Source organism: Haplochromis burtoni, unplaced genomic scaffold, assembly GCF_018398535.1.
Source record: "Haplochromis burtoni strain Fernald_Lab_line unplaced genomic scaffold, NCSU_Asbu1 Contig_176, whole genome shotgun sequence".
Lineage (NCBI taxonomy): Eukaryota > Metazoa > Chordata > Actinopteri > Cichliformes > Cichlidae > Haplochromis > Haplochromis burtoni.
The window spans coordinates 117,606-141,662 of record NW_024582537.1 but is presented as its reverse complement, the minus strand read 5'-3'; the positions used below and the strand labels follow the sequence as shown (position 1 = coordinate 141,662).

Below are 24,057 nucleotides of genomic sequence, written 5' to 3'. Positions count from 1 at the left end.
ATGTCCATAGTGAATCCCCAACGTTTTTCATCCATCTGTGAGCACAGAGGCACAAACACTTTCACTTTCATTATATTTGTCCAGTGCAAGTTCACCACTACTGGCCTCTAACAGAGTTTTATATCCTATGGCTACACTAGAGGGAGAAGAACAACAAAAGATATGATCCCCTGTGAGCAACACTTGAGAGTTTGCTTTAAAAAAGAAGAGAGAAAAGTGGAGCACAGGAAAACTGTGATTAACAAACAGAAGGCAAAAACACAAACTGCAGGAGAGAAGGCATGGGAAGGGGTCTGGAGGAGAAAGGCCCAGTGTATCACCGGGAACTATGGAAGCAGAATTTCACTGTGTTGTTAAAATATGGGTTAGGTTACAGTTTTAGTATGAACCTTTGTCTTTATATTGTGCGTTGGTTGTAAACTAGCACATTGGCTCAGTCTTTACCCTGCGCTTTTCCTCCTGTCCTCCATTAGGTTTGTTACGCGTTTCATCGAGTTGGACGGCCTCACCTGCCTCCTCAACTTCCTGCGCAGCATGGACTATGAGACGTCGGAGAGCCGCGTCCACACCTCCGTCATCGGGTGCATCAAGGCGCTGATGAACAACTCGCAGGGCCGTGCGCATGTCCTGGCCCACCCGCAGAGCATCAATACCATCTCACAGAGCCTCCGGACAGAGAACTTCAAGACCAAAGTGGCAGTACTGGAGATTCTTGGGGCGGTGTGCCTGGTGCCAGATGGACACAAGAAGGTGCTTCAAGCCATGGCACATTACCAGAAATATGCTGCTGAGAGGACTCGCTTCCAGGTAAGAGAAGCTTCTTTTGTTAGTATCTGAGGTTAACGCAGGGGCATGTCACGTGGCACATTCAGGCTTGAGGAGCCTTTGCTGACAGTGTGAGGCAGACATAGATTATGGGTAAAGGCAGACAAATATTTCTGGGTAATGCTAAAATAAATCAAGCTGCGGTCATTTTGATAAGTTGGAGAATTGTGCCTCAGACGGCTGGCCTTGGGTTACGTCAACACACGTGCGTTATTAAAGGCAGGTGAGGACATCTTAAGTTATGGAGGTCACAGTATGTGTAGTGCTTTAGTGACTAGCAGGACTGAATCAACAAACCACATCTCATACATCCCCTGGGGTGTGCGGTAAATCATGCCACCTTGGCTAAGCTAACACCGCAGGAGCTGAGTGATTCAAACTTACGAGGGCTTTTAATGTTTCTTTGAATTATGATTAAGATACTAAAGAGTGCCAAAGGTCAGTTTAAGAGGCAAAGAAGGGGGCAAGAACTAAGAACAGCAGCCCTGTGCTGCTTGCCTGTTAAATTAAATATAGATTGAAATTACTATCCAATTAATTTCTTTTTTTTTTTTTTTCCGATCAAACGCACTTGCTGACTAACTTTGCCGTCTCCTCTGATCTTCCAGACGCTGCTGAATGAGCTGGACAAAAGTACAGGACGCTACAGAGACGAGGTCAACTTAAAGACCGCCATCATGTCTTTCATTAACGCCGTGCTCAACGCTGGGGCTGGAGAGGTCTGCATTCACAGCCTCATTCCTGTTAAACACACTCTAAATAACTGTATACAAAACTTAATGAGTGTAACTCTCATGAAAGAGATTTCTTAAATACTTGTAAGAATAGTCACTAAAGCATCAGGAGAGGCTGTTTGTTTTTTTATGGTTCACAAATAATAAAGTTTGTTTCATTCTGAGCTTAAAGGTAAATTGAGTGAAATATACGATAAAGTGCAGCCATGCTTTGACTATAGATGCAGTGGCATGGCTTTTGTTTGTGGATCATCATGAACAACATAGATGGTGTTTTCCTCTAAGAACTGTTGACTTTTTAGTTAAAGATTTTGTACCGAGTAAACAAAAATAAAAGACAGGACCTGTTAGAGAATTTTAGAGATAGCAGTGGGTTTTGGAATCAAAGTATTCTTTTTGTAATTATGCTAAAATGGTGCTTAAAGATGATACATACCAAGATACATGCAACACTTTTAAGATGCTGAGGTATCTGATGTCCCATTAAATATGACATATGGATTTATTACAGCTTCGTGTCCTCTCTTATTGTTTGATCCTTTATGTTCAGGACAACCTGGAGTTTCGCCTCCATCTAAGGTACGAGTTCCTGATGTTGGGCATACAGCCGGTCATCGAAAAGCTCAGAGAGCACGAAAACGCCACTTTGGATAGGTGAGTCACTGATGAAGAAATGGAAACTAAATCTTTGATGTGTTTTTAAAAATAACAAAACATCCCACCCTTTTCATTTAATTTTCCTAAAATGGAGTATCACTGCGGTACTGTTGTCTCAAACAGGGTTTATATGTTTATATGCTTGATTAAGATAATAGACGGGAGATCCAATCAAGACCAAATCAGATATAGTGAATCATGCTACCCTAGTACAGTCTAGGAATAGAAATAAGGAGCTGGAAATGAGGAGAGTAAGCCCTCTTTAACATTTGAAACTCTACAAAGAAATGCATTGTCCCCCAATGTTTACAAGCAGTTATTATTAACAAGTAATAAAATTCTAAAGGTAATTAAATAAATACAGAAGTTTGGGATCAAATGAAGGAACATTTTTTATCTCTCTGTTTAGGCATTTGGATTTCTTTGAGATGGTGCGAAACGAGGACGACTCTGAGCTGGCCAAAAGATTTGATATGGTGAGTTTTCCCTGGTTTGACATTAGTGTGTTCCTTTTAGATTGTAGGTAATTAAACAGCTGTGTGGTACCGATTCCTTCTGTTTACTCAACAGACCCATGTAGATACTAAAAGTGCTGGAGCCATGTTTGAGCTGATCAAGAAGAAGCTGAGCCACACTGATTCCTACCCACACCTCCTCTCCATCCTGCAACACTGTCTGCAGATGCCCTGTGAGTACTCACATTTACCTGGGGAGAAAAGACATCAAGTATTTCTAGGCTATACTTTGCTTCAGTGTTCATCTTTTTATATTGAGCTTATTGAGCTTTTTATTCATGAAAAAAACCCCCTAAAAAACAGATAAGCGTAGTGGTGGCACCCTGCAGCACTGGCAGCTCTTAGACCGGATCCTCCAGCAGATCGTCATGCAGGACGACAAGGGAGAGGACCCTGATATCTCCCCTCTGGACAACTTCAATGTAAAGAACATCATTCGCATGTGAGTGAAATCTCTCATTGATCAACAGTGGACATGTGATCGCTAATGAAGCTTTTTACTATAGTAATGTATTTATATGACAGGATCTTGATTGATACCCTGCCAGGGCTGCTTGCACCTCATGCCCACTGGGAAAAGGTTGTGAATGATTGTTGCAAGTGATGATTCAAGTCAATCAACCACTCAATGCCTTTTTCAAAAGCTTCTCCTCATCCCCCAGTACTGTAAACACTCCAACTTTCTGAGAAAATCTTGTAGTTAATGCTTTTAATCAGCATCACTAGCAACAGAGATCAAAGCCCTGATATCATGTGTTTCTTCTATATCAAAGATTGGGAGAGATAAACATTGGAATATGGTGTTTTAGTACAGAGGAGCATATACATATACAATAAACCACAGGGTTTTGCAGGCTATTGCAGAGGAGCACGTGGTAAAAGGGAGCAGGGAATGTAATTTTACAGGAAGCTGAGGTGATGTGAAGGTGGCAGCAGGGGGTCTTGGACTGAATCGGAGGAAACCTTGCTCTGTGCGTGAACTGGCATGGAAGTGGAAGCCAGAGATCAAAAGGAAATTGTTCTAATCGCATTAGGAGGGCTGTTGGGCCAAGTCAGCCATGTTCAGGTGCAGCGAGGCAGACAAGGGGGAAGCGTTATGGCTTGGAAGGAGAAGGTTTGCACAGCCAAATGATCATTGCTAAGTCAGGGTCTCGGTACATGACAAGTGCACACAGACTGAATTTAGAGCTCTGTCTTTGCCGTAACTTGGTGCTGTCATTCTTCTCTTCAGTTCTCCTCATTTTTGTTATTTTTAAAAGCAAGCTTACCATAACAGATGAATGTGTTTAGTCTTTGTGGTGAAAGCACCATAAAACATGTAGCTTGGTGAAGTATTCACCCACTGTTGTTAGTGCAATCAGCACGCTTGAGCAGAATTCTTTCCAGTAGCGATCAGAATGCAAACTTGGATGCTGCATCTGAGCCTGGATGCCCATTGCTATCAACTGAAGATGCATCAGAATGGTTGAAACCTTCCCCTCACTTTACATTTGCTGGCAGCCTCTTCTTGTTTCCATAAACTCACTTCAAATAAATGTTGCCTGGAAAAAGCGTGCATAAGCTGAGATTTCCTTACCGGATCGGCTGCACGCAGGAGGTCCTGACGGTTAACGGGTAAAAACGTACGACTAGTGCCGTGTTAGCTCAGATGGTGGAGCGCATGTTAAAACAACTGTTAAAACAGCCGGGAGACAAAGTCATTCATCATCTGTGGTCACTATGACGACGGCTCTGACTACTCACACGTGTGCCCGACCCCAGAATTGACGCTCTTGTACAAATCACATTTTTCCACAGTCATGCAAAAATGTTTATTTGACCAGTCAAGAAAAACTGATTGTGTCTTTTTGTTTTAATCAGTTGGATCCTTTTAACATTGCTTCAACTATAAATAGAGCAGTATTGACTCTGTATTCAACTTCTTAAACACGACCACTTTAAAGGCCCCGAAACTGACTAATGCCCAGTTTGCTTTCCTGGTGTGAATTGATGCCTTTAAGTGTGAACCATCATCACAGTGGTATTATTGTCCTCTGTGGCAGCCAGGCTATGGAGGACCAAAAGTGCCAAAACTATCCAAAACTTCCAAAACTATGAAAACCAAATAAATAAATATATGAATAAATTACAATTTATATTTACAATCTAAATCTTTACCTGTTGTTTTTTGGTTTAAATTGTTGAATAGATTATAAAAAATAATGAAAAATAAATGAAAGCAATATTTTAATTATTGTAACTATTGTATTTTAATATAATCATAGTTACATCTATTTTCTTAATGTATAATTTAACAAGTTAAGTTTAAAAAAAAAAACAAAAAACAAAATTTAAATGGGTAAACTGATAAATTCACGCAAATAAATCAAAACACAGCTATTAATGGAAAAATAAATTTCTTCTTTTAAAAAATAATTATGTTTTTAATTATATTATTTATTATTACAATCCTATTTTTGGTGCATTGATTGTCTAATATTTTATGTATTTAGGCTCCTTGTTAAGAACAGCTTTTCTGTGAGTAGTGATGATGCAACATGTTTTTCTCTCAACTCTAGCCAAAGCTACCAGTGGAGCTCAAGGTTTCACTTTCCACTATTTCTCCTACAATTAAAAAAAAATCCCACTAAATACAATATATTTATTAACTTACACTTATATCTCATATTTGTGTTTTTTGTTTACATGTACAATAATCGGCAATGCGCATTCCTTACCTCCTTTAACCTTAATTTTAAAACTAAACATAACCTCAATCTGAGCCAAGAACCAGGAGTTAGAACTCATAACAGATAACTGACAGGTTTTATTTGAGCACTAATGCTGTATAACGATGCTTAAAAGAGGAAACCGCAACAAACCGGTCAATGCAGGAAATAAATCTCAATCCCTCTCGCAAAGATGAAGTAAAGCAGAAGTAACCCTGATCAATGGGTTTCTCAAATGTCCTGTATTGACATGTTTGGACTGAAGTTTCCTCTTATATGCAAGAATTCTTTGCAGACCAGTGTCCACTTTCTCTGTGCTTATTCTTGTCTGTCTGCCTCACAGGTTGGTCAATGAAAATGAGGTGAAACAATGGCGAGAACAAGCAGAGAAATTCAGAAAAGGTAAAGCTAAAGTTCACCAGAATCCATCATGGTTTTATCTTTCTTCTTGCCTGTATTCACTGTTATCCAAATCTGCTAACACCGTGCCAACCCATTGCTCCACCACTGTTTGATTTTAGAGCATGCAGAGCTGCTAGCTAAACTGGAGCGGAAAGAGCGGGAGTGTGAGACCAAAACGCAGGAAAAAGAGGACATGATGAAGACTTTGAACAAGATGAAGGATAAACTACAGCGTGAAGGTGTGGAGCTGCGCTCGGCCCGGGAACAAGTGCTGGACCTGTCGTCGCGCATCAATGACATCGCTGTGAGCTGCTAATGTTTAATGTTTAATTTATTCATCAATTTAAAGTAATTTGTAATCCCTTTTTTACGGTTTATTTAGTAACTGATCTTTCATTTGACCTCCAGCAGGGCGGAAATGTATCCTTCCCACCTCCCCCTCCTCCTCCTGGCGGCCCTATGCCTCCGCCTCCACTACCTATGACATGCGGCTTTCCTCCACCTCCACCTCCTCTACCATTCAGTTGCCCGCCTCCCCCACCTCCACCTCCTCCACCTGGGGCACCACCTCCTCCACCAGGAGCCCCACCTATTTTTGGAGCTCCGCCTCCTCCCATTCCCTCATCGTTTAACTCGATGAGCAGCATGCACTCCAAGTCCATCCCTCAGCCTTCACATCCTTTGAAGTCCTTCAACTGGGCCAAACTAGGAGAGGTGAGTGAACATGGAAAACTGCATTGTTAAACTAATGGGTGGGGGTCATTCAAGCCATGGTTTTCCCAAAATGTAAGCGCATTAACATAAAAGGGTTGAACTATCGTTTGTGTATAAAAGGTGAACATGCCCGGCCATTAATTTTCTGACATATTGTTGTCAAAATAAGAAAGTTTTCCTCTTTAGTACTTCTAGTATTACTTCTACTACTCTGAAATAGCAAAAATAAATATGAAGTGGATATGAATTATAATAAAACTCAAATCATTATCATGTCTACATTATCATTTTTGGACTCTTCTGGGCATAGACTGTATATAAAAGATGGAAAGATGGAGTCTCATTTTGAAGCCTCAACTTTGGCGTTCTGGTAACTTGCATATCTGCTTTGTGGAAATGTATTTTTTGGAACTTCTACATTTGCTTTTTCAGCCTCAGAGGTTTTCTTTTCTCCTGTTTTATGTAACACTGCATCTTCATTTCAGTTCACCTTCAGTTCATCATATTCTAGGTCCCATCTACCACTTCACTCAGCTTCTGTGCTCACAGCCAAAGCTGTCTGCCTCAGCAACCATGTAAGGATGTCCCCACTCTGTGACATCCCACAGAGGAGAGGATGAAAAAAGATCCTGAAGTGGAGTGTTTAGAACAGTCTGAAGCCTGAAAATTTTGGCGCACGGGGATTGTTTGTACATATGCTGACCTCATATTTTGAACTGTAACAGTTTTAAAATGAGCAGTTGTGAATGAATCAGTGTATACGCATGAACCTCTTATGTCACTCCACCCTGTTTTTAGAACATGGTCAATGGCACCATCTGGAGCGACATTGATGATCTGAGAGCTTTCAAGATCCTCGACCTGAAAGACATAGAGAAGATGTTTTCAGCATATCAGAGACAACAGGTTTGGATTTGTTTGGAAGTGGCTTGTAGTTTTATGACTTGGAAGTGAGTGTGAGAGTGTGTGCGTATAAGCAATTGTTTTGTGTGTGTGGAGTACCATATTGGCCTAGATTCTTGAACTGTGTGTATTACTGAAAGTGTGTGTGACAGGCTAAAGGGTGGGTTGTGTAAAAAGGAACTCTTGAGAGCGCCAAGGTCCAGCTCCGGGCTAACATGAGCAGCTGTTCACTGCTGAATGCCTTATTGTAGAGATGCCACAGAGCTGCTGCTTTGCACTAGTGTCTGCAGAGCATTTGTGTGAGACCTTGACTGGTTCTTCATGGGCTCATGAATCAGGGCGACATGTAGGAAACCGCTGAAGTCACGAGGAGTCACGATACAGGAAACTTTTTACCAAAGCTAAAATAAAGAGGGCATTCACTAAATCATGGCACTAACTAATAGGATAATTGTCTTGGTGGCAACACCATACAGTGCGGCGCAATTACACCCCTCTGTGCAATAAACTAATTGCACACCACTTGTCATGTGGTAATACTGGGTGGAATTACACCAACTGATATATTACACAGATTTAAATATGTTTAAGTGGAATGTTAATTTGCTCTAATTAGTTGGCTCAATGCAAAGTCTCTTTTGAAGCATTAAAATTGTTGAATTCCTTTGTAATGTATTTTACAGTGTCGCTTAAAAGCCTTCTGACAGCCTTAAGCCCATCCTCTCTTTGCAGGCTTTTATTAAAGAGGAATGGGTCACTTGAGGTTGTTTCTGACAGTGATTTACTGTGGGTATTTATTTATACAGAGCAGGTTTTTATTGGCACAGGCCAACGGTTAAATTCAGATCTCTATGGACGTAGCCACATAAAACCCAACATCTTCCTGGCTTTGACAACTCGATTCCATTTGGCTAGATTTGATTCAGCTGGACAGTATTGCAGTGTTTATTCATGGCATAATTACTTATTTTAAGCTTGTCACTGGTCCTTCTACTTTAAAAATGGGCTTTTGTTTACATTTGCCCTCGGTAGGATTAGTTACCGCAGTCATTTTTCATGGTTGTGTTTTTCCACGTCAGGGCAGAAGGGCAGATGTAGATGCAATCAAAAGAATTCATTATAACAATCATGACCTCTTTGAGAAGACAGAAACCAAATTTATGCAGTACAGAGAGGTTTAGATTCATGAGCCCCTGATGACTCGGACGGTAGATGATTTTTCTCACAGAGGGCTTCCCGGCTTCAGCTTGTAGTGTGCGTAGTTATATTTCTTTGCTCTAGCCACCACCTTTTTTCTGCTTGATGTGCTAATCTTTGCATGTGTTTTCAATTTTTTTTTTGTGTCTCTCTGCACTCTTCGACTGCCTGGGCAGGACCTGCTCACTAACCAATCCTTCAAACAGGTGAGTTTAAATCCTCTAGCTTCTCAACCATCTTTATTTCTCTGTTATTTTCTCTTCTGCAACAAAGAAGCAGCCAGCCAGCTAGAATAGTGTAATGAATGGGTTTGAATGTATGAACTTTGATCGGCATACCTTAGCATCAAGATTTTGAATATTAATGATAAGTCATACAGTGTAAAAGTTATGACATAAAATTATCCTGTGCAGTTTCCTAATGCCAAAGCATTCTCATAGCTTAACGACAGAACACATGCACTGCAGCCCTGAACGTTTCTCAACATTATTATACCTAAATATGCTAGAACAAAAACATCAGTCAAATCAAATATCTCTCTAGCATTGTGTGGAGTTGATATGCAAAAACCACAGACTGTATATCAAAGATGGATGTGGCCATAGTGATATCACCTTTTGGCTTTGGGGACATTGTAAAGCTGTAAGATTAGCATTACCATTACCACCATGCTGGCTTTTTGGAGCCAGAAGTTACTATATTTAGATGACAGTGGACTAATATGTTAGCAGCAAATGCGAGCTAGCTTGTTTGCAATAGACAGACCCACATATCTGCTAATTTTGCTAACAGACTAAGGAAACATTAAAACCAACCAGAACTGCTGCACATCCAACAATCATATTAATTCCTAGATATTTATATTAGTAATTATCCAGAAGGCACCAATTTCACAAACATAGTGTAGCAAGACAGCTACAAGCATCCATTACCTATGTGGGCATATACCTCTCTAACAAAGCCGCCAATATCCAGGTGGAGAAGTTATTAAAAAAAGAAAAGAAATTAGGCACTGTAAAATTTTTATGAACCATTTTTTTTACCAAGCTGTACACATGTTTATGTTTGCTGTAAACTTAAATGGTTTAACATGCAAGTTTTTGCGGTTTGACACACTGTGGGAGCTAGCGATCACTAGTGGCCACTAGAGGCCACTAGAGGAACTGCAATTTTTTGTGTTGGCTTTGTTTTCAGCTTAATTCTAGGCTCTAGTACTACAAAGGCAGTAAAGAGAGGCAGAGGGCGTGGTGTTGGTCCAAATCAGATAAATGACTTTTAACCAGGAAACACAAGTTTGTGTGCCATTCGAGATCTTATCTTAATTACTTTTTTTCCATTCTCTGTTTGGTCAGTTTAGGCACCAAAGTGGTCACCTAGTATAAAAACCTATTGATTTTGTGTTTTGTTTTTGCTGAAACAGGCTTACGGTTTCTTTAAGATAATTGTTTTGGTTTTATGGCCCATGGTTTTGCAGTTTCCGTTCAATCTCACTGCCCTTGTTAGCACCATTTCCAGCCAAAGCTTTCTTCACCAAAAGAGTCTCGGTGAGTGGAGTAAAAACAAATTTAGCAACAACATTAACCAGTGAGCACGGTGGAGAATTTGGGGGGGAAAAAAATCCTCAGAAAAATTTACTAAAAGTGGTCTTTTTTTTTTTTTTTTTTAAATTTTGAAGCCAGTTGGTCTCAGGTTTCTCCTGGCATCTCTCTAGAAGTGCAGAAAACTTCCAGCAAACTATCTTATGTCATACACGCTTCATAAATCAGATTATTTTCCACTGCTTTAAACTAAGGTTAATAATTCTCCAGTGTTAAAGATATGATTTTCATCACTGGATAATATAATGGTGCCAATACAAATGAGTAGAGGGTCCACATTAATCCCAATCATCACTGCCTTATTACTCCTTATCTTGCCTTTTTGTTATTGTGTTGATTACCATAATTACAATAATCATCTTTAATTTCTTTAATTATTCATTATAATCTCAGCTGGAAAAAGCCTGAATATGCAATTGTAAACGCCACATTTCCATCACTGTTACTTCATAGCTGTTAGAAAAGATAAAGTCTCCAGTTACACTTGGTTAAGTTGGCACAATAGCTTTCACCGCTTGTGCAGAGAGGGCTTTGGCAGTTTTCAGTGAATGGGAGTTGTCCCCCTAACCCGGTGCCAACCTCAGTCGGCTGCCAGGCACCTTGGGTCAGCACGGGCATGGAAAAACGACACTTTCTTTACAAGCCACATCTGTTTTACAAATGTCATACTCAACGACCTCAGGAAGAACATTTTCTGGCAGGGAGGAAAGCAGATCGGACCATAAATAGAATGCGTTTAACATGCAGTCCTCTCAGACATGTGTTCTTTCCCCTGGTGCATTTTAATACTACATTTGTGCAGAGCTTACAGAAATATCTGACTGGCTTACATCAAGCTATCAGCCATGTTTCCTGTTGCTCTGCAAAGTTTATAGGTTTGCCTGCATTGGATTTGCAATGGTGACTCACCAAAAAAATGTCCTCGCCCAAGACCTGCTGTAGAGTTTATTTATTTTTTTGTTCCACAGCTTGTGTCACATGTTTTCATGCCCCTTCCCATCCTGAGTCAAGGAGTTTATAATGTTTAATGAGATGTGCGTTATGGCCTCAGAAAACTGCAAAAACAGGTCGGGGGAATGACTAAAGTATTTGGCCAGAGTGCAGCCTTTTAGTCTGAGTTTGATAAATGATTAAACAACTGCAACAAACTGTCTTTGGTAGTTTAAAGCAGAGTTTCGTGAATCTGTTCTAAATTATCACATTGTTAAACGCTCAGAAGGGGTCGTCTCTCAACCAGCTAAAGATGTCATGCAGATGCGAGGAAAAGACGTTACAGTGTGCACGCTTTGCATTTTATGCGAGCAAAACGTAATCTGTTTTTCTGTCTTTCTGCAGAAAGAGACTGGCTCGATGGATGACATATACGTCAGCACGCGGAAGGTCAAAGAGCTGTCAGTCATTGATGGCAGACGTGCACAGAATTGTGTCATCCTGCTTTCAAAGTAAGGGGCTTCGGCTTGAATGATTAATCATAGTGTATCGCATCATCAGTAAACAGCTGATTAGCATCTGCTGTGAGATCTCGATGCGCTGCAACTTGCAAGGCTGCCTTTTGAGTTACTCTTATACAGATTACACTAACGTATGACATACATGTCAGTCTTCTGTAAATGCTGTAACAAATTGTAACTGTTATGCTAAAAAAGTCCGGCTTTATTTTTTTAATTTTTCTCTTGAATTAGACTTATAGATCAAGTTATTTCAAAGCTAAAGGTTTGTTTGTCCTCTCACATATACATGTATCGCTGACGCTCTTCTCAGCATGCAAATCTCATATGAAGAATGTTGGCTTCATATTTGATCATTTTCTTCAATGAGACGGCTTTTATTTCTTTCTTTATTTTAACGAGCTTGAGAAGGTCTTTCATGCTTTTATTACATCCAGTCTCCACTACAGTCTGGAGAGATTATTGGTTTTATTTTGAAGTGTGCAGGCTTATTTCCTGATAGTTGAGAAGTAAATGTAGGAATATTTTTGCCTATGGTGACAGTGTTATATTGGATACCTCCTCATTAAATTAAGCAATAATTTTATAAAAAATATTTAAAATATTATAAACAAGTGAAACATATAGCCTCAGGTTATTTCTCAGACTTGGAACACTCTTAAGCCTGGTTCACTTAGGTCATTAAACCAGTAGCTTTTTAGTCCTGATTTCTAGATTCATGCCTAGTGTAACTCTAACCGGACCTTTTCACTTAGGCCTTTTTAATCTTTTCGTTTTACTCATATTCAGATCTTCTCTGGAAACCTATCTTTTCCAGCTAATTCCTTCAGCTTAGGTCCAACATGACTGTTTCCAAGACTTTCCCAGCTTTTTTTTTCCTGGACTACTTGCAGCATGTTTGTTGTTTTTATTTTATTTTATTTTATGTTTTTGCTTTGTTGTATTTGCAGTGGTTCGAGCTCACTCAGCCACAGTAATTATCTGCTAATTAGTTTTATAGTGCTGAAGAAATGGCCTCAGTGCAGACCACTGATAAATAAGTAACATTAGGTCAGGGGTTAGAGCACTAACTCTGTGTGGGAGCTGCTTGGAATGATGGCCTCATGCATCTAGAGCCAGAAATGTGTTTTTAATGGACACCTAGGCCATCTGTGAGTGTAACTCAATCCATACATCTTTATCTGAAAGCATTATATAGCTAAAGCAACATCTTGGAAAGTAATGTTCTGATTTCTACTGTGAGAATCCGGTCTATTATTACACATTCAGCTACAAGCAGACTCTACATTGAGTCGCTTACATTATATTAACTCGCATTTATTCAACCCTAGTCCCCCACCCAAGGGCTTTTGAATCCCTCTGCATCTGTACCCGAATCAATTGTCATCATTTAAGATCCACTTGGCAATATGGCTCCTATTTGTCTGTCTCCTAATAGCGCTGGTCCGAAGCCCTTTTGAGAATTTAAGCTCTACCCCCTCTACAGATCAATACATATGCTTTCTGAGCTCTTTGTGTGTCTGACAAAACATCAGCGTGGTCCCTGAACTCCTTTTCGAGTCAATAGCAAATGACCCTGGGCTACAGACTAGACCCAAATGGGGTCAGCAGTTGGTCAATAAGGGGTTTGCTGCACAGACTAACAATGCTGTTATTGATTGCAACCCGGCTCAGTGATCAGATGCACTGAAAACAGCTGGCAGTGTTCCCGGGGTTTGTCACTGGTCCAGGCTGGTATTGTGAGCAATGAGCTAGTCCACTAGTAGTTCTTTTACTGTAATAAAGTTGTTTTTTTTAACCCTTTAGATTAAAAATGAGCAATGAAGAAATCAAGAGGGCAATCCTGGAGATGGATGAGAGAGAAGAGCTTGCTAAAGATATGCTGGAGCAGGTATGGTCCAGTGAAAATAAGCTTTTCAGGTCTTTTGCGACTGGTTGGGTCAAAACAATGTCCCTATACTTGCTTTATTATGGAAAGAAAATGTAATTATTGATGATAATCAAGCTTCAAAGAAATCTGAGGCAATGTAAAAAAAAGGAAAAAGAAAAAGTGAATAAAAGCAGAATGCAATAGTTAGTAAATCTTAATAATATATTTATTTGGGATTGGTGCATTATTGTAAAGTAAAATAACAAGGTGAAACATTTCGCAAACAGTAGAAGTAAAAAAAATGAAATGTTGTTCACTGCATGGAGTTTAACAATAATGTGTCTAAATGTAAAATAAAGAAGAATTTGCAGATTATCTACAGATGCTAATTTCATGATTAGATTAAGAGAAGCCTGTGAAATCTTTGTACACAAGGCACAAAGCTACAATCTATTGTTAAATATTGTTGCTCCACGGCATTAAAACAGACCCGATTCTGTCGTTTAAAATGCTGCCAACAGTCTTCTGCGTGAACTTTTGGATTCTTGTTGTCTTTCTAGCTTTTGAAGTTTGTCCCAGAGAAAAGTGATATCGACCTGTTGGAGGAGCACAAACATGAGCTGGAGAGGATGGCCCGAGCTGATCGCTTCCTCTTTGAGATGAGCAGGTAAACATAGTGTGATACTCGGCTTCAGGTAACAACATCCATGCTAGGTTAGCCGTATAATTCATATGTTTCACTGCAGTTTTAATTTACTAATTTTAAAGGAACTTAATTTCTAAGAAGCTGCAACAGATTTAATGCAAAAAGAAAAGATCATCCAGTCAGGGAATGGGTGCTAAATTGATAGCTTTCAATGCACGGAGACAAGGGTGGAATCCCAAACAAGCCTCAAGCTTGGGTGTGATTCATTTTTTTAGCTGAAGAAACTAGTCTTGTTTTGACAACTGTAGTAACACCAATGCCTAAATCAATGCCTTTTTCCTGGATGCTGTTCTTGTTCTCAGAACTCGTTTTTTCCTGACAGACAAATCTATTTGTTTCCTTTTAATGAAATATCACCTTTCTGCTTTGTTTCCTCTGCTACTACCCTTTTGACCACATATCCGCTGGTCTGAGGAACACATCTGGGAATTAGTTAGTTCCTTTTTTTTGCAATTTAATATCCTGAGTCCCTCTTTGAAATCCCCCCCACCCCCTCCTTTGGTGAACTTTTGAGCAAGTTTAACAAATCCATTTGTCAACTCTCCATTTTGATAGGCGCTTATTGGATGATAATGCAGTGAAAACTGAGAGAGGGAGTTTTGCACAGTTGAGTGACTTCTAGCTTTGAACTTGGACTCCCCTGGAGACAGATGTAACTCACCTCCCCCCATTTCCCCCTTCTGTCACTCTTTTCTCCTCAACAGAATTGACCATTACCAGCAGAGACTGCAGGCTCTGTTCTTTAAGAAGAAGTTTGCAGAGCGTCTTGCTGAAACAAAGCCTAAGGTTGAAGGTAAGAACAAACACCTCTGAGGCCACTGTAAGGTTATGTAAACATGAACTTTGTTTCTTGGATCCCCATTTTTGTATAAAACACATCAGTGACAGTTTCACTCATGCAAACGGGAATTCACCTCCATTTGTGTTGCCCTGCTCAAACTTGTGCCAATGCCTCGTCATTGCATTGGCTTTCTATGTGCATGAAAATTTTGCTTCATGTTTTCATCGAGGCTTTTCTTGCTACTTCTCGCTGCACCATAGCTGCACATGTGCGCTGATGTGAGGAAACCAAATCCAGCAGGGATTTAAATTTTGTGGCAGCTAAAGGAAAAGAGAAATATGGTTAAAAAAAAATGTTTAATTATATGAACAGTGAAAAGCAAACAGTGAAAAATCAACTAGATTATTTGGCTTTTAAAACAGAACTGTAATCCCAGTGCCCCTCAGTGCTGCTGAGTAATGAGAGGAAAAACAAAAACATACACACACACAGTTGCCATAAAATGGAGTTATGTATTTGTGACCTATTTTTACAGATTATGTTGAGCAAGAATGGAGCTTGCAGCTGATTGCTTCAGATGGGGTGGAGACAGTCATAAAGTATTGCATAATGGCAGCTTTTCCTTAGAAAGCCAGAAATATTAGTTGACCTTAGATTCGATTCATGCATCAAAACTGTCGTCAAACAGTCTTTTGACGCAGTTTGACAGAAAAATGGAAAAGAAGATTACATTTGCGAGCACTTATTTTCTTTTTGGGGCACACAGTTACACACCCAGAAACAAAACAACGTTTCCCACACTAGAAATGTCATCAGCCGCGAACACCAAGACCAAAGCTTTTTCACAATCCTTCCTTTGAGTTAAATTTGTGTGTGCGTGTGCATGATGCGAGAGGGCGGTCAACTATGTATGGTTTTTTTTTTTCCCCATCAAGCCAGCTTTCAGGTTACCAGGGAGGCTGTTTTGGAAAGCTGGCCTATGTTAAGAGAGGAGAGCATCTCTTGTAAATGCTGCAGCTAACTTCAAAGAGTGAGGGAAAAGGCTTCCAGTGAGGTTCATAGCCATGTGTGCATGCACGTGCATGCACAGGGTGTGTTGTGACTGAGTCTCTTTGAGCCAGATCTACTTTAAAGACACTGCTCTGCTGGCCTGAATCACTTCATTTATGAGAGCAACGTTTTATTTGCTGACTGGTAGTTCAGCTTGTGTGTGCTGTGAGACATTTGTCAGATCGTCTGGGAACAAGTAAAATGTTACAGCTAATCACCAGTGATTGAAGTAGGAGCCAAAAAGCACAAAAAATCCTCATCCTCCTAGTGGTGAAAATCAATTGTCAACTGTCTTTAATGTCTGGCACAGCTTGCAGAGATTGTGTTTTATGTAGCATTAACACATATAATGAATACGGGCAAAATGCTTTTATTAACCACACATACAGCGCGTGTGTAACACTGTTACTGTTACTTAAGTGACATTTTGCATGTCATGTCCACAGTATTTATTCACTTTGGTCACATTCTAAAAATGTCACCGGTGTAGTAAAACATGCTTTTTAATCATAAACAGCAGCTTCACTTCCGGTCCAGATCTCTCTGGATACAGACTTTATTTGTTTGCTTTTTTTGGATCCCCTCTTCTAAAATGAATTCGGTGCCTCTGCTTCTGATCCCTCGATGGACTGGAAATAAAGTACAGGCATCCTGTGAGTTGGTGGATCCACTCAGACCTCCAGAATCCCAAAATATTTGCAAACCACAGTTTGTGGATGACCGTAATAAAGTGTTCATCCCCTTTTATTATTCATGTTGCTTTGTCATATACTCTGCATGAGTCTATATTTCCCTGGACCACCCAGCAGGTTCAATAAGAAGCCTTTCAGAACCCTGACAGCAGAGCCAGAAGACTGATTCCCATGCTGCATCACAGCACAAAGAACTGCAACAATAACAAGATGAAACTTGTTAATGATTTTCACATTCACACTGAGGTTTCCTCTGTGGAGACAGGGAACCACCTGCACTTTGCCAGACCTTGCAGCTCTCTGGAGGAAAGAGGCTGACACTACAGAGTTATGTTTGGAATATTCCCTCCCTCTGCTGTTTTATGGATGGATGGAAGGACTCGATGGGTTTCCCCACCGAGCTGCCCAGTTGTTTTGGGAAATATTGATCACTCATCATGAAGGATGTTAGAAATGAAGGAAAGGATGGTGATTTTTAGGTTGTATGCGTGTCTGTGGGTTTGAGTAGAGTAACAGAATGGAAGGAGATGGTGAAAGCCCAGAGTGTTATGTAATATGAAAAGCTGAGAGTGCACACATATCAGTCACCAGCTAAATGATGTCTCCAGCTGCAACCCTCTCTCTCTCTCTCTCTTTCTCCCTCTTCATTTTCCTACAGCCATCCTGAACGCGTCCAAGGAGGTGGTCCGGAGCAAACGTTTGACTCAGGTCCTGGAGGTGGTGCTGGCCTTCGGCAACTTCATGAACAAAGGCCAGAGAGGCAACGCCTTCGGGTTTAAGATCTCCAGCCTCAACAAGATCGCTGACACCAAGTCCAGCATAGACAGGTGGGCTGTCTTCAGTTAATCCACTTTGTTACAAGTGTTGACTTACGCTGCGGGCCTGCTTGTTTATTGGAGTGACTACATTTGGATAAGTGCTTTAGTTTATTTGGATAGGTTAGTTGACAGTTTTAGCAATCTCGGTTAGCAAGTTGCATTTATAGGACTTATGGGTGCATAAAACGGATAGAAATGCTGAATAAAATCCAAGAATATTTCACTTTCTAAAAGCTGACAACAGACTTCTTAGATGGTCTGTCAGTACAATTACCCGCACAGCAAGCATTAAAAGTTGTAGGTGCATTAAAAATTATCTAAAGAACACCAGCAGCACAAACATGCTCCCGAGATCTAGTTCAATGATCTAACAGGCTGAGCTGAATCCTAGCAGGCAGCTAGCAACCACAGCTGGCTGTGTTTCCATCTACCTGTCAGTCAAAGAGCCCACGGCCCTAATAATTCAAACCTTAAGCCCTAATACAACTGAAACAAGTACATTTGTTTCCTTTTGTTAGTTTACTTTACACCTTTGCCTTAGGATTAAGTATCTCAGCTCTGTCTCATGTTCATGTTGCAATTGCTCATCTTTAAATGGTAAAAAAAACCTCTCAGATGCTGATGTTGATTGTGCAAAGTTATACTAAATCCTAACTCAAGAGAGCTACTGCTTGCATCAGTTGCATGCACAGAACTGTGCCATGCTCAGCGGGTGCACTCACTGAGCACATCTATCAGTAAATATCATGTACTGCAACTCTTGTGCCAGTGCAATTTCTGTATATGTTGATGTATCTTATAGTTAGTATGGAAATAATAGCAAAGACCTGTGTTTTAAATAAAGTGAGCAAAAATAAAGGAGGCTATTCCTTATCCTTCCATAAATTACTTTGGTTAATTCTGTTTTGCTTGATTCTATTTTTCTTTTTATTTATTATTCGATAGGAACATAACCATGTTGCACTACTTGATCATGATCTTTGAGAAGAACTACCCGGACACGCTTCACATCCAGCAGGACCTCGGCAGCGTACAAGAAGCTGCCAAAGTCAAGTAAGTGTGCAATATTTCACTTGAGGGAAAAGAGCATTTCTCCCTCTGACTGCATGTGGTTACAGTAGGACCGTGTCAGCTGTTACTTGAGTAAAATTGTTTAGGATTTTTAATATGTTGAGGAAATTCTTGATAAAAAGCAACAGACAATGTGAGTTGTGACACACATAAATAAACAGCTAACAAATGTTGTCTTCATATTTGTCTTTCCTTCTTCTGCAGTTTGTCAGAGTTGGAAAAAGAAGTGCATAGTATCAGAAGTGGACTGAAGGCACTGGAGGCGGTAAGTTGTTGTGCGTTTGTGTCACGCTCCCTCCCATCGGTTCTTCTCCTGTCTGTAATTATGTTTTCGAGCAGTGCGGAGATGGGCAGCAGGGCGAGGTGTTTAAATGCTGGTAATGTTCCACGCTCTGCGACACAGAAAGCGACATGTCATGTTTTCTGCCACACGCGAACACGAGCGCTACAGCACAAATACGCTCATCCGAGTTCCAAGAAAGCTCAAGTGAAACTAATTGTAATGAAGCATGCTTCAGCCTCAGAGACCGACCAATCACACGCCTCTCGTCTCGTTTTACCCGCATCAGGAGCTGCACTACCAGCAGAGCAGGACGAGGGAACGAGGGGATAAGTTTGTGGCCGTGATTGGTGACTTCATCACGGTGGCTGGCTTCAGCTTCTCTGAACTGGAGGACCAGCTGAGTGAAGCCAAGGACAAGGTAACCAAATATTTAACCGCTCATATTTGGGTCGTACTGTAAGTGTAAGTTCATATGAGCGTGTGGGTGGCGAGGCAACTTGCCAAGCTTTCATGTAAAAAAGACAGAATAGCAGGAAAGATGGAAATTACAGAAACTGATGGGGGGAAAAAGAAACTTCTGAGCATCCCTCTTTGTCCAGCGGGATGACTTTAGGCAGGTCGGGGAAACCCAGCATTGAAAGATTACCCCGTACTCCCCCCACGTCTTCTCTTTGTGTCTGTCTCTGAATGTTAGTGTTTTAAATCCACACACTTTTCTTTTTTACCACTGGGACAAATGCCCTTTGAACCATGCTGTCTCATGTATTGATGTATAGCAGGAGGTATGTAAGTTGAAGATTTCAGTGGGACTTTGAGAATCCCAAAGTGTTGAAAAGATTTATGTGAACGCATTATTTAATTTCCAGGCCTTTGGAGATCTGCTGCACATTTAGCATGTCGATTCTGGCACGCTGAAACCTTATGAATCTTAGTATTAGCACATTTTATCATCAGAATTGTCCTCAAAAAGCCAACAAGTGGCATCACATTGTCCATTTGCATATTTTACATACAGTCTATGCCATGAACCAATTGAAAGGAGGACGTGTGTTTCAGGTTGAGCCTCGTCTTTGCTTAATTATTTGTTGAAGGAGGAGGTCAGTAAAAAAAAAAAAAATGGAGGGAAAATGTTCTAGTTGGAATGTCACTGGAAGAGAAGGGGAGGATTTGGGCACCGCTGTAAAACAAAAAGACCTGTGTTCACCAGCCCAGACTGTGCCTGTGTGGTTGTTAAGTGGGGAGTCTGACACACTGATTCAGTGCTTGTCGAGGCCCTCTGACGCCCTGTTAAGTTTCCAGAGGAATAAAAAGATGGAAGCGTGGGCGTACGCTTCATCCTCAACAAGGTAGAAAACGACTAAATGGAGCAGGCAGCCTGCTGAGGCTCACACAGCATCCATGGCAACAAGCATGTCTGCATGCATGTCAGCGATGGAGATACACACACACAGTGGAAAAATCACTAGAAAGGATTACGGTTGTTCTTGTGAGTTATAGAGAGAGACTTTTCAAGAGGAGGGAATGGAATTATTTCAAAAAAGCCAGGATTGGTTTATATTAACAGTCAAAGATTTTATATAAAGATAAGCATATTTACCCCGTTTCACCCTTCTTTCTAACTCTAATATGGTCATTAATTTACAAAAGAAACATCATGTTGTGTTTAGTAAGACTTGAAACTAGCAGTGGAGACCTTTTTAACTGTTAAATGATCTTACAGAACAAGGTACATTTTCCTAAAGGCTTCTACACGATCACATTTTTACAACCAGACGAGACACCCCCTGCTGGCTGTTAGAAAGAATGCTTGTTTAAAAAACTCAGCACTGGCTTACATTTTCAGACCCATAAGTTAAGAATCAAAGCTTCATGTTTTGTCAAAAAAAAGTCAGAGAGAAAGCCAAGTGAATGAAAAATCAAAAGATTAAAAGAATTATGAGCAATAGTGGTAAAGGTGGCCTGTTGAAAAAGTTCAAGAACTAATGTGAATTTGGCCACCAAAAAGAACATTGCAGACTGTTCCTGGTCATCAATCTGCCTTCATAACAGAGCTTTTCAAGTCACTTTCATTGTTCATACAACCAAACCAGAGTCCCTGGATGTCTGGGTCCATTTGTTTTAAATGACGTTTTTTCTTTATACTGCTGCTAAACCTTCTCCAACGCTTTCTGAACTGTAGTTTTAATACAGTGCCTGTTTTGCCACCTTACAGGTACTTATTAACTCTGTCTATTAAGTCTTTAAAGATCAACATAATGACCACCCTGTAGAGACATGATCAAATTAATCCATCACAGCATTTTTCACATTTGCCTGTTGTTGTTGTTGTTGTTGTCATTATTATTATTATTATTATCCATCCATCAATCCTCTATCGCGTATCCTTTTCAGGGTCGCGGGGGGGCTGTAACCTATCCCACCTGTCTTAGGGCGAGAGGCAGGGGTACACCCTGGACAGGTCGCCAGTCTGTCGCAGGGCTAACACATAGACACAGACAAATTATTCGCACTCACATTCACACCCACAGGCAATTCAGAGTTTCAAATTAACATATCCCCACTAACTGCATGTCTTTAGACTGTGGGAGGAAGCCGGAGTACCCAGAGAGAACCCAGGCACGGGGAGAACATACAAACTCCACACAGAAAGACCCCGACCTGATGATGGAATTGAACTCAGGACCTTCATGCTGTGAGGCAACAGTGTTAACCACCGTTATTGTTGTTGTCGTTGTTATTGTTAAAGTTAAAGGGTCTGCTTAAGCTTAACTTACCAGCTAGTAGACATATTTTGCTCTATGCAGTTCTGTTAGAGCCTCGGACTATTTTAAGAAGTAAACAATTGCTAAATTATTTTGAGACTGACTGGTTGCAGATATGGTAGACTCAAAATCAGAAGCATTGCTCAGATTGTAAGCATATATAACAAAATGACTGAAAGTTGTCTAGAACCTTTACTCATCTGGAAATACACCAGAAGATGTAACACTGATCGTCTTGCTACAAGTTTAAACTGGGAACCTTTAGGTTTCATTGAGCTGTTTTGGTGCCTACATGATCTTAGGCCAGCAGGTTGTTGTGGCTGATCAGTACTTGGATTTTGGAGTATCTGATGTTTAAGCATTGGAGGATGCTTGAGTCAGTGCCAGCACTCTTTTTGAGTAGCCAGAGTTTTTCTCAGAAGTAATGTTTACTTTCTAAGTGCCTCTTTAGCTTGCTTGGCAGCATGTTCGTATTAGCCAATGCCTCCAGACAAATGACTTGGTGAGGCTGACTGTGCATGTGCATCCTCCTCGCTGTCAGTTGGGGCCTTTTAGTGTGTCATGCTGTAATAAATGCCTCCATTCAGCAACTGTACTTACCCTAGGATTTCCTTTGACTATTTTTGTAATTCATTTATTTTAAGGTGCATAAATTGCCTCTAAAAGCTGAGTACTGACAGCATTTATCACTTTTTGTGAAGCTGTATCATCTGCTTCTTTCAGCTGCTACCTTTAGGGTAGGGTATCTCTCTGATGTGCTCATTTCTAATGTTGTCCAATCTGGTCTCCAGACTCTCCTCCCTACTCTCACTAGAGATCATAATGTCATCTGCAAACATCAGAGTCTACAGAGACTTCTGCCCGACATCTGTCAACCTGTCCATCACTGTTGCAAACAAGAAGGAGCTTAGATCCCCAATGTAATCACATTCCCACTTTGAACCCATCTGTCACTCCTAGCATACACTTGTCCTTATACATGTCATACCCCAGTCTCACCTAACTTTCTCATAGAGCACAATGATTTCTCCCCTGGTACCCTAGCTCTAGATCCACAAAGACACAAAGCAACTGTTTCTGTTCTTCTCCATCAACATCTCATCTTCCAAAGCAAAAATCTAAAATCTATTATTAATAAAAATAAGGCGCAATAAATAATCAGAGAATGCAAAGAGATAATTGGCTCTCTCACAGAGCTTGCCTGTGTTTATTTTAGTGGTTGTGTGAAATGAGCTGCATAGTGTTGTAACTTCACATTCTTCATTTTATTGTGTGTGCAGGAGTACGTGTGTGTGTGTACGCGCGCCCGCGTGTGTGTTTACTCATTTAGCTCAGACCCAAGGGGACGAGAGGAAACAGATTTGACCAGACACATAATTACTAGGAGAGAGAGAGTGATGACGGTGGGGTTGCCATGGAGACTAGTACCATAATGACAGGATGGTTTTATCACAACACGAGGACCATTTACAGTATGATGCTAACCTCATATAAACTAGAGTCATGTTTACTGTCACTGAACTCTCCCTGAAGATGAGACAGAGGATAATAGCACAGTGCAGAAGAGAACAACAGAGGCTGTTTTTACCTAAAGGGTTTAACATGTACCATTTATTGTTTACTGTATTGAAATAAATCAACCAAAAGAGTAAATATATGAAGATTCTTTGTTAGTGATCTGAGATGAGATATATTTTATTTACCATAAAAGCTGGGGAATTTTGACTTTAAATGTGACTCTGTGAGAATAGGAAGGAGTGAAACAAAAATGAATATGAAAGCAGTGATGAGGATGAAACTTTAATTTTGTGATGAAACTTTTATTAGAAGCTGGATCAGATGACCCTGAACCATCCTTAAGTTATGCTGCTATAGGCTCAGACTATTGGATGCTCCTCTTGATGCACACTCTCCTCTTTTCATTCTCTTTGTCTTCAGCATGGCATATATTTTCAACATTTGCCTGCTCCCATAGTTTGATTTCATTCTTTGTTGTTTTTGTTTTCTCTTCTCTTTTTCCCCGCATTTCCCACCATTCAAGTACCGTACTTACAATAAAAAGCACCATGAGATGGTTTGGTGCTGTATAAATAAAATAAAGTTCAACTGAAATTTAATTAACGAATGAGAGAGTACACTAATAACTAAGCTGAACTGGATTTTGAGAAATCACATGCATTTTCTTCAGCTGAGATTTCCATGGTGCCTTTAGCGATATCTAGGAAGTCAAAGTATGGATAAATACTCATGGTTTGGGTTTGGAGTTTTTCCAGGAGATCTTGTTTTTCTCCGATGTTAAAAATGCATTGGGTTCATTCCCCCG

At 40.4% G+C, this 24,057-nt stretch overlaps 1 protein-coding gene across 2 annotated transcripts in view; it reads left to right on the top strand.

Moving 5' to 3' along the window:
* Window positions 1-24,057, top strand: part of daam2 (dishevelled associated activator of morphogenesis 2) — a gene marked incomplete in the record, with an annotated part of 106,101 nt that overhangs the window by 78,668 nt on the left and 3,376 nt on the right. For both annotated transcript variants that reach the window (XM_014337333.2, XM_042225605.1), the window contains 19 exon segments: window positions 474-807; window positions 1,434-1,544; window positions 2,110-2,213; window positions 2,626-2,692; window positions 2,787-2,904; window positions 3,035-3,173; window positions 5,783-5,841; window positions 5,961-6,145; window positions 6,250-6,555; window positions 7,354-7,461; window positions 8,832-8,861; window positions 11,589-11,695; window positions 13,508-13,592; window positions 14,132-14,238; window positions 14,982-15,070; window positions 17,459-17,627; window positions 18,564-18,671; window positions 18,894-18,954; window positions 19,259-19,390. In XM_014337333.2, the coding sequence (XP_014192819.1) occupies window positions 474-807; window positions 1,434-1,544; window positions 2,110-2,213; window positions 2,626-2,692; window positions 2,787-2,904; window positions 3,035-3,173; window positions 5,783-5,841; window positions 5,961-6,145; window positions 6,250-6,555; window positions 7,354-7,461; window positions 8,832-8,861; window positions 11,589-11,695; window positions 13,508-13,592; window positions 14,132-14,238; window positions 14,982-15,070; window positions 17,459-17,627; window positions 18,564-18,671; window positions 18,894-18,954; window positions 19,259-19,390 (2,419 nt within the window).